The sequence below is a fragment of the Pituophis catenifer genome, unplaced genomic scaffold (genome assembly GCF_029215685.1).
Source record: "Pituophis catenifer annectens isolate HBS135680 unplaced genomic scaffold, rPitCat1.0.hap2 SCAF_17, whole genome shotgun sequence".
Lineage (NCBI taxonomy): Eukaryota > Metazoa > Chordata > Lepidosauria > Squamata > Colubridae > Pituophis > Pituophis catenifer.
The window spans coordinates 13,731,082-13,748,025 of NW_027256897.1; the positions used below are offsets into that span (position 1 = coordinate 13,731,082).

Consider the following 16,944-nt stretch of genomic DNA (forward strand, 5'->3'; position numbering starts at 1 on the left):
AGGCATTTGCCTTTTTTCCTCAATGAAAATTGGCAAGAGGTTGCCTCATGGGGGAAGCTTCCACCATCTCAGATTCAAATTAACAGAGTTGGAAGGGACCCTGTAGGTCACCTAGTCCAAACCCCCCCTCCCACCCAAGCAGGAGACCCTACACCATTTCTGACAGACGGCAGTCCAGTCTCTTCTTGACAGCCTCCAGGGATGATGAGCTTCCATCTCAGAGCGGTTCTGCCTGCCCAGGACTGCACGAAAGAGGCTGCCTCAGGGGTGCACTGTGATATCGCCTCAAAATATTTTTCCTTGTCATGGAGGGGAAGAAGATACAGGCATCCCTCCTTTTCCTGGCTGAAAAACAAAACTTTTAGAGAAGCCCAGCTAGATCTAGATGGCTATTTTTCACACTGGACAAAATGAAGAAGCGACTGCAACAGCGGCCTTTGGGCCCACAAGAGCCCCCCCCCCCGCCACCTGGAAGACGCCCGGTTCTGTCCACAGCCGAGGCAGCCAAGTTGGTCCCGAGTCCCCTTTCAATTCCCAGCCAGCTCCCTCTCTGTGTGTTGGGAGACCCTCAGAAAGGAAACCAGAAAGCTTCACTTACAATCTCGCCTCCGCTAACGGTCAAAACAAATAGAATTGTGGGGGCAGCTGTGCCAGCATGGAGCTCTCTGCTGACTCAGCGTTTCTGAAATAACTGCCAGATGTGCTCTGCATAAAACCCAAACGCGGCTCCAGTGACATTTGAGAATCCTGCAGCTTAGAGAAATCTAACAGATGCCCTATTTTTAAAGATATTTCTTGGATAGTTTTTGCATCGCTTGTTGACAAAAAAAGTCCTGCTGACATCTCCTCTCCGGGACCGACTTTTTCCCTCCCCCATTTTTGGTGGGAAGAGCCATTCTCCAAGCAAAGCTGCCTTTCTTGCTGGCCTGTAGAAAATGGGGGGGGAAGGGGGAGGGGGGAAAAGACTCTCTCTTGGGAGGGGGGGTTGAACTGAGGATGTTGCAGCCAAAAAATAAGCGATAGACTTTTCTGCCAGGTTGTTCCCCATTTGCGGGTCTTTGTGACAAACTTGCACTGACTACTCCTTTCGCCGTTCCCGTGCTCAGCGGTGGGGCCACGTCCCTCTCTTGCTCTCTTCTTTATCAGAAGAAAAATTTCCATCGGATCTCAAGGGTTGTTCCACCATAGTCAGACTACCACTTGCTTTGGGTGCATTTCTTGAAGACTACAGGGAAAGCTATCCTAAGAAGTGAGGATCCAAATCATAAGTTCACAAAGGGGTTGGGGTTCACTTATTTCGGTGTTTTGATACCACCTGATTAAGCCTCTCCCTCCCTCAGTTTTTCCTGCCAAAGGTCCAAGTTCAATTCCTAGACTTCTCCAGGAAGTCTGAGATGAATTCCACACAATGCAATGTTGTTGAAGCTACGATTTTTTCCACATCTCTGTTCTTATCTATAGGCTGCCATACCTTGCTGATGACTTCTGAACTCAGGAGGGCAATATCTGTGGGCTCTTAATGCTCTCTGAGCTCAGTTGGCTTTTTGGCAGATGTTTTGGTACCCAATTTTGTAACATAAAAGTGCACTGATGATGTAACCTAGTTGGGTAATAAAATGTCTGCAAGAAAACAATCATGCTCAGAGAGCACCAAGGACTCTACAGTCAACCCACAGCAACAAATAGTCTCTTCTGTTAGCATCTTCTGAACAACCTTGCCTACCTGTCTGCCCACCTATCTTTTCATCTCTACTGTACCTCTGAGCAAAATCCTTCCTATAGCTGGCAGACATAACCAAGGAGCCATTGAATGTGATCTTTCAAAGCTCCTGTAACCCAGGGGAATGACCAGAGGACTGGTAAAGAGCTGAGGTGATACCAATCTACAAAAGGGGAACACAATGGATCTAGGAAATTATTGGTCAATCAGCTTGAGATCAATAACTGGGAAAATCCTGGAGAGGATAGTCAGGCAGTGCATTTGTGAGCACCTAGAAATGAACAAGATGATTATGAGAAGCCAGCATGGGTTTGTTAAAAACAGATCATGCCAGACAAAAGTTATTGCCTTCTTTGAGAAAGTGACTAAATTAGTGGACCAGCGAAATGCTATGAACATAGTATACTTGGACTTCAGTAAGGCATTTGACAAAGTAGACCATAACCTACTACTTGGTTAAGATTGAAAAATGTGGGATAGACAGCATCATCATCACCAGATGAATGGATGGATTCATAACTATCTTGACATTCAAAGTGTAACCCTCAGTAGAACTACATCTACATGGAGGGAAGCTTGCACTGGGGAAGCCCAAGGTTCTGTCTTTGGCCCAGTACAGTATCTTCATACATGATTTAGATGAGGATACAGAAGGGAAACTTATCAAATTTGTAGATGACACCGGAGGGAGAGGGTGGCTGGAATTGCTGACATTTTGGGAAATAGACTCAAGATTCAGAAGGATCTTTGACAGTCTTGAGCATTAGGCCCCATCCAACAAGCTGCAATTCAGTGATGAAAAAAGTAAAGTCCTGAACCTAAGGAAGAAAAACCAAATGCACAGGTACAGAATAGGCAGTACCTGGCCCAACAGTGGTAACAATAACAGGGATCTAAGACTCCTAGGGGACAACCACTTAATTATAAGCCAGGAGTGTGCTGTGGCTGCCAAAAAAGACAATGCAGTCGTGGGTTGCATCAACAATCAAGATCACGAGAAGTGATAAAACCAGGTTATACTGTCCTAGTAAGGCCGCGCTTGGAATACTGCATACACTTCAAGTCACCATAGGACAAAACAAAGTGTCCTAGAAGTGTGAAGAGAACAGCAACAGAAGATGATAAAAGGCTAAACCATATGATGAATGGCTGAGGGAGTTAGGTATGTCTACCCTATTGAAAAGAAGAATTAAGGTGACCTGATTACTGTCTTCCGGTACTTGAGGAGCTATCACAGAGAAGAGAAGGTCAATCTATTCTCCAAAGCACCTGAGGGCAGGACAAGAAGTAACACACCGAAACTTATCAGAGAGATCCAACCTAGAACTAAGGAGAGATTTCCTGACAGTGAGAACAATTAATCAGTGCAATGACTTGCCTCCAGAAGTTGTGGGTGCTCCATAACTGGAGGTTTTCAAGAAGGGATTGGACAGTCACTTGTCTGGAATAGAATAGCACAGAGGAGGGTAGAATTCTTTATTGGCCAAGCGTGATTGGACACACAAGGAATTTGTCTTTGGTGCATACGCTCTCGGAGTACATAAAAGAAAAGATAACGTTCGTCAGGAATCATAAGGTACAACACTTAATGATAGTCATAGGGAAACAGTCAATATAAATCTTAAGGATACCAGCAGCAAGGTTACAGTCATACTGGAATAGGAATGGACTAGGGTCTGCTGCTTGAGCAAGGAGTTGGATTAGAAGACCTCCGATGTCCCTTCCAACCATGTTTTTCTATGTTCTGTGACCTGCTTTGAGGCCATCAGGATGAATAAAATGGCCCCCAGAAACAGGAGGCCTTCGGAGCCACGGCCAGCCAGTGTTTCCACATTGCAGGGTTTGGTTCAACTTGGTCTGGCACTTCAGAAGACATCCAAGCTGAATCTGGATATAATCAGGGATACCAAAATCAGACCAAGGACAAAATCCAAAGTAATATTTGCGCTGTTGTCCCAAATGTACAACTGGGCTTTCTGGTTTTTCTTTGAAGGCGTTTCGCTTCTCATCCAAGAAGCTTCTTCTTGGATGAGAAGGGTTAGGGTTAGGGTTAAGTAGTAACCCTAGCCTAAAAGTACCTTCAGAGAAGCTGAAGGTACTTTGGGCCCATACTTCAGAGCTGAAGAAGCTTCTTGGATGAGAAGTGAAACGTCTTCAAAAGAAAAAAACGAGAAAGTCCAGTTGCCTCTTGAAAAAGCCCCTTTGGGACAGCCATGACCTGGAGGACTGAGAATCTCCATAGACATCTGTGCTGTTGTTGACTAGAGCAAGATACGTGAGAAAAGCAGGATGTAAGTAAAACCAGAGGGTGATGTTATTGCCACTTTTTAAGCCAACCAGTTAGACTTGAACCCTTAGGATTTATTAACTGTATTTCTCCTGATCTCTGATCTGTTTTCCTCTCTCGGCTCCTGCATAGGTTTGGAGAAGGCTGGCTACTGACTTATTCAAAGAAGAGCTGTTTCCAATTATTAAGCTATATTTTGTTGCTCTATGTCTTGCCACAAAAATGTCATTTTATTTATTTATTTATTTATTTGGGAGAATAACTCTCTTTCTTGAAACGTTTTCCTGTATGTCGAAACCATCTGCTTTTATCCTCAAGTCTAACTGGAACATCTTAGGTACAGTATTTCCCTCACAGAATAAAACTTAGCCATTCTCTTCCTGGAAAAGAATCCATGGAAATGATTTCGCTTACATCTCCTTTCAATTTTCAGCTGAAACCTTAAAAAGAACTTTGTCTACATTTTGTGTACGGAATTTATTTTGTAAGTCCTGTGAGTTCCAAAGGATTTACTGCCCAGAAAGTTTATGTGAAATTGTTTCTTCCTCGTACAATCAAATCAGGCTTATTGGGAAAGGAATCTCACTGAACTAAGTGAATTTGTATAGTATGTAACACAATTCTATTTATGTTGTACTCAAGAAATCTTAACATCAAATGCTGGTGACTTTATTCTCCTTTTCCACAACACCTAATTCAACCCTGTCTCTTGTTTCCTTCTCTCCATCCCTACTGATTTCCCCCCATGGCTGCATTCTTGGCCTGCATTCCCTGAGTACGGAGCCCTCCTTTCTTCCCAGCCTTTGACTCGGAATTCAGCCAGCTGGGCACGGAGGGAGGGCAAACTCAAACCACATCTGGAATCGATGAAAACCCACCGATTCTGAGGGTGCCCAGGGGAGAGGGAACTACCGTTGGGGGTCTGTACATGCAGGGCCAGGTCTTCTGAAAAGCTGAGCTGAAAGGCAACTCCTGCTGATCTGATGGGATCCCACATGAACCAGGCAATCAACATCCAAGTCCAGATCAGACCTGAGCAGCTGGTCTTCCCCTGCGCATCCTAGGAAACTTCTTAGGGGCAGGAAGCAGCAGGACCTCTCCGAGTGGACGGAAGAGGCTGGAGGCCTGGGGGACTCATCAAGAACCAGGTGGTCCATAGGCGTCAGGAAGAAGGATGACTGGGAAGGAAGGGCCAAGGGAAGGAAGGGCCAAGGCCTCATCCATGGCAGCCACAGATCACATCACTGATGGGAGCGACAACTGAAGCTGGAAGAGCTCAACAATGGCAAGGAGGAAAACGGAGAACCTGACCATGCTGACCAGCTGATGAAGCAAGCCATGAGGTTCATGATGAATGCCTTCCAAATCCTCTAACCTCAGGAACCCCTTGCTAAGACCACCACAAGCGAGGCCCGGCGGACTCGAGTAGAAGACAAGGAATGGAGGGCTTCACCGGTGGCCACCACATCAGGTGCTTCGGCGACCCTTGCCACCACGGCTGCAGGTGCAGGAACAGCTTCAAGGGGGGCCACCAGGGCTGCCCAGGTGAAGGTGAAGAGTGAGAAGGCCCCACCCCTCAGGGTGAAATGTAATGGGGACCCCCAGCAACTGGAGTTCTTCTTGGCTCACGTCCTGACCTACATGCAGGAGTATGGGCCCAAAATACCTACAGAAGGCGCCACGGTGAGGGGCATAACCCTGCCGCTTGAAGGAGCCGTCACTCACTGGATGGTCACGCTTCACCATGAAAATGCCCTTGACCCTGGCTGACCACAAAGAGAGGGATCGCATCAAGACCATCTGCCGGGGTCGCAGAGGGATAGCCGAGTACACCAAAGAGTTCCATGACCTGGCATGCAGACTGGCCGCAAGATTTCCTCATCAGCTGTTTCAAGGATGGGCTGAACAATGACATTTAGAACATCTGCATCTCAAGAGCCCCCCCCCACCAACCCTGCATGACTGGTACGTCTTGGCCAAAGAAGTGGACACTGACCAAGCTTGCAACAAGTACCGCTCGGAGTGAGGATGGAAGAAGTCACCTCTGGAGAAAAGAGAACCAACAAAGCCATCGAATCCACAACCCCACTCAACTGCTTGGTTCAAGTGCGGGCAAGAGGGGCACCGAGCAGCAGAGTGCAAAACCAGGCAGCCTGCCAAGAAAGCCACCCTGCAAAGCCATCACAACGATCCCGAGAAATGGTGCTGAAAAGGGTGGAGGTTGTCGAGTTAACCCCGTCTCCCAAAGTGTGTGTTCCACACGGATGAGAACAGAGGATGCCGTAGCCAGTTCTGAGCCATTCTCAACTACTGGCCAGCAAAATCCAAAGATGGCCCATTTTCTCCTGCCATGCATGGCCTTACATCTGCACCAAGCTTGATTCCCAGCAACCAGGCCTTGGCCCAGCAAACAGATCCAGGTAGTTTTCCTCAGAAATTAAGCCTACTATTTATTTAGAAGCCCAGCCTGATTGTCAAATCTGGCTTTCTCCTGGATGTGACGGCAGCTTTTGATGGACCACAACCACAAAACATAGTCAACTTCACTGCAGATTAACGATGGGAGACTAAAAGTAAACATTTAATTTCACATTTTAAAAAAACCTGGTACACAAACCAAAACTTAATTCTCACTCAAAATGTGGAATTATCTAAAAATTGTTATGCGCCTTTGTAATGCGTATTCAGGAACAATCCACCCAAAAAGTATATACATTCTGAACAAAGGTGCAAAATAAATTACATTTAGACAAAATTGTCGAGAAAAATGCATCTAAAGGTTAAATGCACCAAAATTAATGTAACTTTCAGTGCAAACTATTAAAAACCTCAAATTCCAAAAATCAAATTTGAGCCAGTAACAAAAGCAATAAATTAAAGTTGCCAAGTAGTATACAGATTTCCCCATCCTTATTGAAGAATGCCTCAGTTATGAGATCACCATAAATGCACATGAGGACACTAGTACATTAGTTAAGGAAGAAATGAAAAATGCAGCAAAATACAAAGCAAAATCAATTTGGTTCAGTGGTAAAGGCACCAGGCGGGAAAGCAGGAGGTTGTGAGTTCACCTTACCTATGAAAGCCATGACTTTGGGCCAGTTCTCCTTTCAGCCCAGCCTACCTCACAGGGTTGTTGCAGAGAAATAGAAAGAGGAAGGAGTACTATGCATGTTCGCCGCCTTGAGTTATTTTTAAAAATAATAAAGATGGTATAAAAAAACGAATCTCATGAATAAATAAACAAACATGGCATTGTAGGAACCCACACCCTGACTGGAGCACCGACATTCAGGGTTCATACCTTCCCAAGCAACTCATGTTTCTATGGCGGTCACCCAACTGGGCAACTGTTGAGCTTCTCAAACGGACCAGGACAACCCCCAAAAGAAACCCAGAAATCTGAACACCCCCAGTGGCTAATCATGGCCTCTTGTGCATCTGGCTACAACCACAACCCAACGGTTCGGCACCCTTGTAACCCCAAAGAGAAGTGTCCAGGTCAGGGGGAACCTTTCCCGGGGGAAGTCCGTTCTCAGGTGCTGCTGTCCTTCGGCCAAAGTCAAGACCCAAAGTTATTTGGGAGGAGGAGATCTGGGGAATTTTGTTTAAGTGCGGATTTCCATTCTCTGACTCCTGATCACTTCCTATACCAAAAAAAGGGAGGCTTTTTTACCATGTGAAGTTTGCCATCTGTCAGAAATGGTGTAGGGGAGGGGGGGGTTGGACTAGATGACCTACAAGGTCCTTTCCAACTCTGTTAATCTGTTAATCTGATTCTATAAGAAAGCCTACATTTCTGCAATTGTGTTGAACCTCAAGAGCCAGAGGCACCCTGAGCTGTGGCTGATCAGCCGACTGCAGAGGCACAGCAGAGATACCCATCGTCCACACCTGCAGAACGGGGCAAGCCAAATACAAAGCATCTGGACCGGATTCGTTCAATCAGAGCAGGCGGCACCTCCAAAAACAGCCCCTTTGATTACACACAGCCTGCAAGACTCATCTCACACCAGCCATGACTCTGTGCCAGAAATGAACACACTGACCGAAGAAGAAATCCTATTGCTACACTGCATTTCCTCCTGCCCTTGTTGCTGGGGTTGGGGTCTTTGGCCACATCATGGAGCAGCATTTTACAGGGCTGCTCCCCTAACATCAACACACACACACACAACCACACTGCCCATGGCTCTCCTGATCTCTGGGGAAGGAGCTCAGACAGACCAATTTCCACTCACTGAATGGACACCTGCAGAAGGTATCTCCACTCTGTCCCACATGGTCTGCAGAAGGCCTCCCTTTCATACAGTCAGATTGTAACAAATCAGCAGGATTCTGCCAAGCAGCTTTCAAATCATTCAAATGGGCCTATGTATTGAGACTCTAGAAAGAGTGCAGAGAAGAGCAACCAGGATGATTAGGGGGCTGGAGGCTCAAACATACAATGAACGGTTGCAGGAACTGGGCATGGCTAGTCTAGTGAAGAGAAGGACCAGGGGAGACAGGATAGCATCTTCCAATATGCCACAGAGAAGCTATTCTCCAAACCACCTGAAGGCCAGACAAGGAACAATGGATGGAAACTGATCAAGGAGAGATTCAACCTGGAAATAAGGAGAAACTTTCTGACAGTGAGAACAATCAACTCATGGAACAGAAGTTGCCTTCGGAAGTTGTGGGAGCTTCATCACTGGAAGCTTTCAGGAAGAGACTGGGCTGCCATCTGTCAGAAATGGCAAAGGGTCTCCTGCTTGGGTGGGGGTTGGACTAGATAACCCACAAGGTCTTCTACTGCATTAATCTGTCAAATACGTTAAATCTCTTAGGGTTTCATGCAGGTTTTTCTGCACTTATGGCAAAAAAAGTAGCATCTTTCCAAACTCACTTTATATTCACATCCTGTTGGGCTCTGCAGTTTAGCCTGTGGACCAGACTGCAGGTTTTGTTCCCCCCAAAAGCAGTGAGCAGATGTCCTGCAACAAGGCCTTCCTTGCTGCTGGTTATCCTGTTGTCCTGCTATCCTTGACTTACAACAATTCATTTAGTGAAGTTACAACAGTACTGAAAAAAGTGACTTATGACTGTTTTTCACACTTATGACTGTTGCAGCATCCCCATGGTCACGTGATCAAAATTCAGGCACAACTGACTCATACTTATGACGGTTACAGTATCCTGGGATCATGTGAGACCTTCTGCTCAGCAAAGTCAATGGGGGAATCCAGATTCACTTAACAACTGTGTCAAGAAAGGTCGTAAAATGGAGCAAAGTTCACTTAACAACTGTCTCACACAGGAACAGAGATTTTGGGCTTAATTTTGGTCATAAATTGAGAACTACCTGTATATTTAAAATGGATGCTACTCTTCCCAAGTGGTCTCAAAGACACAAAAATAATGAAGTTATATTCCTGGCCTGGCATATATATCAGCCTGAACCATCTTGAAGATTTCAGAGGTAACATTAAGAGACCTCTATCTTTTCCACCGTCAACCTACCTCCCTCTCAACAAAATTAGGGTCAAGTAAATCTGCATGTAAGAATTGCCCAGCTGGGTCAGAATGCTAAAGGTTTCCCAGCCTTGCTCTCTCCGTTTGGTGATTGATGTCAACACCTATCAACTGATTGATGTCAACACCTATCAACTGATTGATGTCAACACCTATCAACTGATTGATGTCAACACCTATCAACTAGATAAAGGATGATGGGAGGTAGAATCGGAAGCAACTGGAGGGGCTGAGGCTATGGAGGGGTGGTCTTGTGAACATCCAGCTCGTCTGGAACACCACCTATATTCCTGATACAGAGATTAACAGAGTTGGAAGGGACCTTGGAGGTCATCTAGTCCAACCCCCTGCTCAAGCAGGAGACCCTACACCATTTCTGAGAGATGGCAGCCCAGTCTCTTCTTGAAAGCTTCCAGTGATGAAGCTCCCACAACTTCTGAAGGCAACTTCTGTTCCATGGATGGATTGTCAGAATCCCAGCATCTGGAATTCAGAGATGTTCTGGCTCCCTTATATTTGGATATTCCATTTAGATCATCTGCTTTATACCCTACAGGTTTATTTAATCTTTTCCTAGATTCTTGGTATCTTCTGCTTGGCCTGGTAAGTGCTATTTTCCCTCACTATAATTCTACTGTATTTATTTATTTGTATTTGTATATTGTGAGCCACCCAGAGTCAGACTAGAGTTGGCCAGCACCAAGGGGAGAATATACAAATAAATATATGCAATCCATATTGTCTTATTTATGTATTTAACAAATTTGAATACTCGGGACCTGGGTTCAGGCTGAGGTTCAGACTCAGGGTGGGCTTTTGCCACTTGCTTAAACTAAGAAGGGGCAGAGAGTATATATACTGAAAGGACTCTCAGACCTGATCACAACTGGAGGCACTGACCTTCTGTTAAGCAGGGCGAGGGACTCTGGCTGAGCAATGCCTGGTCAAGAACCTGAACTCAGATTGGCAACCCCTTGCTGAGAAGGTCTGAGTTCAGGAGACAGGGCTTCTGGTATGCAGCTGTGACTTCCTCCTTCCAGTCCCTTTACAGGTGTCAGAATAGGAAACTGCTCTCATCCTCTTTATCGTAAGGATTGGATTCACAAGACAGCCATGCAATTCCAAGATCCTCTAACAGTGACTGCTATTAAGCCTGATTTCAGTCTATATGGGTACTTTTGGTTTTTCTTGCCTAAGTGTAAGACTTTACATTGAATTTCATTTTGATGAAATTCAACATAGAGAAAAGTAAAGTCTTACGCTTAGGCAAGAAAAACCAAAAGTACCCATGCAGACCGGGTGAAACCAGGCGTAACAGCAGTGACTGTGAGAGGGATCTTGGAGTCTTAGTGGACAATCAGTTAAATATGAGCCAACAGTGTGCAGCGACAGCCAAAAAAGCCAATGCAAACATAAATTGCATTAACAGAGGGATACAATCAAAATCAAGGGAGGTGCTAATACCACCCTATAAAGCCTTAGTAAGACCACACTTAGAGTTCTGCATCCAGTTTTGGTCACCACACTATAAAAAAGAGGTTGAGACTCTAGAAAGAGTGCAGAGAAGAGCAACCAAGGTGATGAGGGGACTGGAGGCTCAAACATACGACGAATGATTGCAGGAACTGGGCATGGCTAGTCTAGGGAAGAGAAGGACCAGGGGAGACAGGATAGCCTTCAGGTTCCTTGGAAAGCAGCTTGACCCGCTCCTCTGTGGCAGCCCTTCAGATATTGGAACCCTGCTATCCTGTCTCCCCTGGTCCTTCTCTTCCCTAGACTAGCCATGCCCAGTTCCTGCAACCGTTCATCATATGTTTGAGCCTCCAGTCCCCTAATCATCCTGGTTGCTCTTCTCTGCACTTTTCTAGAGTCTCAACCTCTTTTTCTAAGTGTTCTCCAGTGAGAGCCAAGCCCAAAGCCCCTTCCACTGTCTGATGTCCTCCAGGTAAGATGGTGCTGCAATTGCAAAACCAGTGAGCCAGATTCCCAACGTATCTGGAGAGGGCCAAGTTGGTGGAGGCTGCCCAACAGCCTCGACAGCTGTACATGCATCAAAAGAGGAACTGGTCTAGAATCCCTAAGTAGTCACAAGAGAACTAGGTCCAACCTCCTTTGAGTGCCATGGACCCTTATTTAATGCTAAGCGGGTGCCGACCAGTAGTTGAGAAGACTCATGTGCAGAGGCATGAGTAACAAATCAATTAATCAAACTTTCACATGTGGACCTGGTCTTCCACATTTAATAGAAGCCCCTCACCCACCCAGTTTGTGCTGGGTGTAAAATCATCCAGACTTTATAAAGAGTCACTTGAGGAGTGCCAGAAGCTCAATCCTTTATGCCAACCAGTCCTCTTCTCACTCTCAGGTTGGCAATTACAAGCACAATAAGCAGTGGCTGCTGGGAATTCTGCCTGCTGACCCCCTAATACTATCACCAGCAGTATTCTCAAAGTTAACCGCATCATTTCCAGGCAAGGCTGTAATTGGCACTTCATGTTCCAGCTCAGTATTTTGAATTAAGGACTCCACCTGGTTTCTCTGGAAGAGCTTAGACTGAAGGGTCCCAAAGGTGTTTTTTTTTCAAGAGGCAACTGGACTTTCTGGTTTTTCTTTGAAGACATTTCGCTTCTCATCCAAGAAGCTTCTTCAGCTTCTTCTCATCCAAGAAACTGAAGAAGCTTCTTGGATGAGAAGTGAAACGTCTTCAAAGAAAAACCAGAAAGTCCAGTTGCTTCCTGAAAAAAAGCACCTTTGGGAGAACCAGGACCTGGATAGGATAGGATAGGATAGGATGGGATGGGATGGGATGGGATGGGATGGGATGGGATGGGATGGGATGGGATGGGATGGGATGGGATGGGATGGGATGGGATGGGATAGCCTTTATTGTCATTATACATCATGTATACAACAAAATTGGTTTTAGCCTCACTGGTGCAATCCATGACAAAAAATACAAACAACATAAATAGTATAAAGAATAATCTCTATGCAAGTAATTGGGGGGGGGGGAGAAAAAGAAAGAGAAAGAACAACTAGTCATACATTTCCGTGTGTGCGTGGAGTGATTGTGGATGACTGAGAGCCTCCATGGACATTCAGACTGAAGGGCCAGTGGACAAAGACGTCCCCTAATTGTTGCTGCACTTATTCATAAAACCCCATTTCCCAGGCATCTCTTTCAACAGCCGCAAGACAGGGTGACTGCAGAGGCTCCTCTGACACCCACACACATTTTCAATCTAAGAAAGGCAAGCTTAACTTAACCAAGATCTTAGTCTGCATGTCCTCTTGCAGCCACCTTAGAAAACATGTTGGCCAGCTGCGTTCCATGGAAGCCGTGTGCCCTTGACTGTTGCTGTACGATGCTCCCGAGGCAAAAGAAACCTTGGAAAATGGCAACCGTCCTGCCCACATCGCCACTCCTGAGCATGAGGTCACCTCACATCCACGCCTGCTCACGGCCTTTCATCTCCCACATCTGGATTTCTGGCACGCAGCAGCAGCACAAAGAAGAAAACCAGCCTTGTTTCGCTTCGTTCCACTTCCTTTTCAAGCAATGGAGCAAAGGCCGCTTACGTGAACTGCCACTAAATCTATTTTCGATGCCCACCGTCTGCCTCGGATCAAACGCTATTGCGCTGCTCTCTTCAGGGCGATGCCCAAAGCTGGAACTCTGCTCAGGGGGGTCCCTCCAATCTCAGGATCTGCTGCAGAAGAACCATCAGGTGGAAAGGCTCCCCAGCTGACCAGCAGCCCCTTGTAACTCAGGCCTGAATCACTGCAAAATTCCAGGATTTGGAGCAATGAAGCCATGAAGTGGGGAAACAACGATCAACCAGGGGAGGAAGAGTGCTGCACGACCAACTTCCAAAGCCAACAGGCCTTTCTCCTGCAACTGCTTCTTTTCTTCCCCCCCCTGCAAGATCTGGCAGACAAAGACCCATGATGCAACCTGACTTCACTGGTGGAAGTATGGAAAGTCATAGCAGCACTGTTACATCACGCATTTTGCTTGATCAGGGAAAGGCCTGGAGCCAGGCTGCTGCACTGAGAGAGGGGGGCAGACTTCTTGCAGCAAAGCAGCCCCCAGGCTCAACCCCAACGCATCTGGGAGACTTGCTGGCCGGCCTTGAGCCAGGCACTCCGGGGCCGGGTGGGGCCGTTCTTCCATTCCAAAAGAGCACTCACCAACTCCAGAATAAACAACTTCTGGCTCTCTGAAATCTCTGGTGTGAATTGTATAATGCAAAATGGATCCTGACGTCCACTCCAGAATGAATTCCTTCTCCAAGGTTTTCCAGATCCAGCCAGTGGCCTCCAAGGAGGCCAAGGGGCAAGAATGTCATGGCAGGAAAACCCAGCGCTGAAAAAAAAGAGACGGAGCGCAGCCAAGTGTTCTTCCCGCCCATCCCTTCCAGATCCTCGCCTGATCCCTTCCCAGGCCATCAGCCCTGGAAGCTGGGATCCCTGCCCAACTTTGATCCAGGATGGAATCTGTTACTGTCTCATTCGTGCCCGCGCTGCCACAGGCGTAGCCAATGATAACCTCCTGAATGCAGAGGGAAGATGGGACAAGGCCTGGCAAATTAAACAGCTCCTGATGGCTCTTGTTAGAAGGCAGCTGTGGTTCATCTCCAGGGCAAGATGGAAGGTGGCCTGGTGCCCAACCCAAGTCCCAAGAGCCTCGGGCCTCCTCCTGTCAGGGCAAAAGGCACAATTGCCTTCTCACTTCATCATACTGACTGATTGATGATATCTGAATCGGTACAAGGTCTCCTGCTTGAGCAGGGGTTGGACTAGAAGACCTCCAAGGTCCCTTCCAGCTGTCTTCTATCTTATTAATACATTCATCCCTCATCAGGGTGGAATTCCATTAGCCAAACCCACATGACATGCAAGGTAATGAATTCAAGATCTCATCAATCCCACAAAACAGGGCTTCCCAAACTTAAGCCAAGGACTGCTAGGGAATGAGATCCCAACTTTTAAAAAAGGCTCCTGCAAACATGATATCTGAGCACAGACTACCCTAACCCCAATGAAATCATGGGGGATATCACACCAATCCTCCCAGTTCCACCAAGTGCAGGAAGGGGTGCCAATGTTCCCACCAGTAACCCCATGATCCCCAAACAGTACAGCAGGGGGACACACCAGGCATGCTCAGGTACTCCGTGCTTGGCCTTGATAGTAGCTGGCACCTCCATATTTCCCTGAACAGCTGCACACCTGAACCCACCTGGAGGTTCTTATCAGTTTCTCCCTCTTTGAAGAGGCAGAGAATAGCCAAGCCTTTACAGCCACTGGGGCGGGAGGGGGGGGAGATGTGTTCATAGATTATGGCAGTCCTTGGCCTAAAGAACAGCATGCAACCACTGAATTCCTTTGAAAGATGTCCTTTTCTTGGTAAGTATTTCTTTTATCACCAACTCTAAATAATTAATGGAGTCTATACAATACACACTTGGACAGAAAACTCTGATTCAAGTGAAACTGCCTATATATTAAAGAAGCATTAACTGCAACACTTAATGGCAAAGTTCTGGAGATCCTTTGGGGAGTTGGCCAGTTACACTTGCAAAAACTTTCTGGAGTTCGACCTTCCAAGCCGCTTCGTGGGTCCCAGTTCCCATGAGATCTGTGCCTGTCTTGGAGCAACTCTGCTTCCGCTCTGGCTACCAAGGCAGCTCTGGCATCCCAAGGTTTGTCAAGCACCCCCTTCCCCGGAGCTTACTACAGGCAGCTTCTCTCTCAAAACAAGAAGGCAGAGCTGACCAGCAGCAAACAACCCCAACTGATCAGCTCTTGGGACACAGATGCCAGATATGAGGTCAGCTGCCTTTGCTTGCAAAGCTGAGTGGCATTGCCAACCTGTGAGTGAGCCATAACAGAGATTCCACCGGCAGAGAGCCCTGTGCATCTCTCTCTGGCACGCTGGGTAAAGTTTTGGTGCCACGGTAGCTGAGACGCACACACGAACTTGCTGTACAGAACATCCAGGGGCTACTGTCATTCTCTTTCGTGCTCAGAAAAATTTAGAGGTTCAGCTTTGGGAGGGGGAACCCCTTGGTATCAGTCCTTTATTTCCCATAAAGTGCAAAGAACTCGGTTTAATCCCCAACTTTTCACCCAACTATCTCAACTCCAAGGCCAGCCCCAGAATAAAGAAGCAAATGTGCTGTATTTTCCCAGTTTACTGCCATCATTTTGGGAGGTTGGTTCTCTCTCCTGTTAAGTCCCTGGGTATTCTACAACAGGCCATGATGTCACGCTTGATTGATTTTCCTACAGAAATATAGAAATATGGCATGCATCTTAAAAACCACTTTTGAAAAAGGACACATTTTGGCATTTTCAGATCACTACATTAGCAATATAGCTTTAAAATGTAAAACAAGGACTTCCATCCACACCCAGCATCGAGAGGGAAGAACGCCAGCTCCCGTCCCTCCTGGCTGGCTGATAGGAAACGAGCATCGGAGCCCTTTTCTTGGAAAGGCAGGAGGGCCTGATGAACCCCCCCCCTCTTTTCCAGGCGCCTGAGCCGCATCCACTGGCGCGCTAAGGGCAGCGCCGGTCCCACCGAGGCGCAAAGGCAGCACCTGGGGGCGTCCGCAGACTTCACTTCCTCCCCGTTTGCAAACCTTCAGATTGTCCCGAGGCAGAAGTTTGCACTTCTGTCCGCCACAAAGAACCCTTTGCACAGGAGGGACTGTGGCGGGGCAGGAAAAAGCTTTTCCGCTACTCTCTCTCGCACACAGACAGACGCCCCCACCGCCCCCTCCGGGACAAGGCAGGGATGCTCCGGCGCTCTTACCTGCGCGGCTGTGGGCGAGGGCGGCGAGCAGGAGCAGCGCCAGGCTCCCGGGCCGGTTCAGCCAGCTCCGCCGTTTCCACCGGGTGTGCGTGTCCATGTCGGCGGCTGGTCCGGGCGAGGCGCAAAGCGGGACTGCTGCTCTCCCGACACCGGCGGGCGCTGCGGGAGGCTTTCGGACTAGAGAAGCGGGCGCCTCCCCTCCGCCCCCGGCAGGACCCTCCTAGGCGGCCATGGGCTGGGCGGCGGCGGCGGCGGCTCTCCCTGCGGAGCCTGCTGGCCCGGCGCGCGGCTGGGGAGGCTCGGCGGCTCGGCTTGCGCGGGGAAGGTCCGGGCGCTCGGCTGCCCCCCTCGGCGTCTCCTCCCCGCCTCTTTCCCAGCTCCCTCCGCCCGACCTCCTTCCGGGGCGCCGCTCGGCAAAGTGAGGTCGCCCCGCTTTCCTGCCCCGCCAAACTTTCGGCGCCCCCCCTCGCCCTCTCCCCTTTCCCCGCGTCAAGCCGACGGAGCCGAGCTGCCAATCCGGGGGGCCGTGGCCAATCACGGCGAGGAAAGCCCCCGGCCCCGCCCCCGCTCCGAAGGCGGGGGCGGAGGGCGCCACGAAGCTTT

The 16,944-nt window shown here is 48.0% G+C and overlaps 1 protein-coding gene across 1 annotated transcript in view; it reads right to left on the reverse strand.

The window, feature by feature from the left end:
• Positions 1 to 16,666, reverse strand: part of COL5A1 (collagen type V alpha 1 chain) — a 223,103-nt gene extending 206,437 nt beyond the window's left edge. Inside the window, exon 1 of the mRNA XM_070955824.1 lies at positions 16,342 to 16,666. Coding sequence (XP_070811925.1) covers positions 16,342 to 16,438 — 97 coding nt within the window. The 5' untranslated portion in view covers positions 16,439 to 16,666. The remainder of the gene's footprint in view (positions 1 to 16,341) is intronic.
• Positions 16,667 to 16,944: the final 278 nt, after the last annotated feature.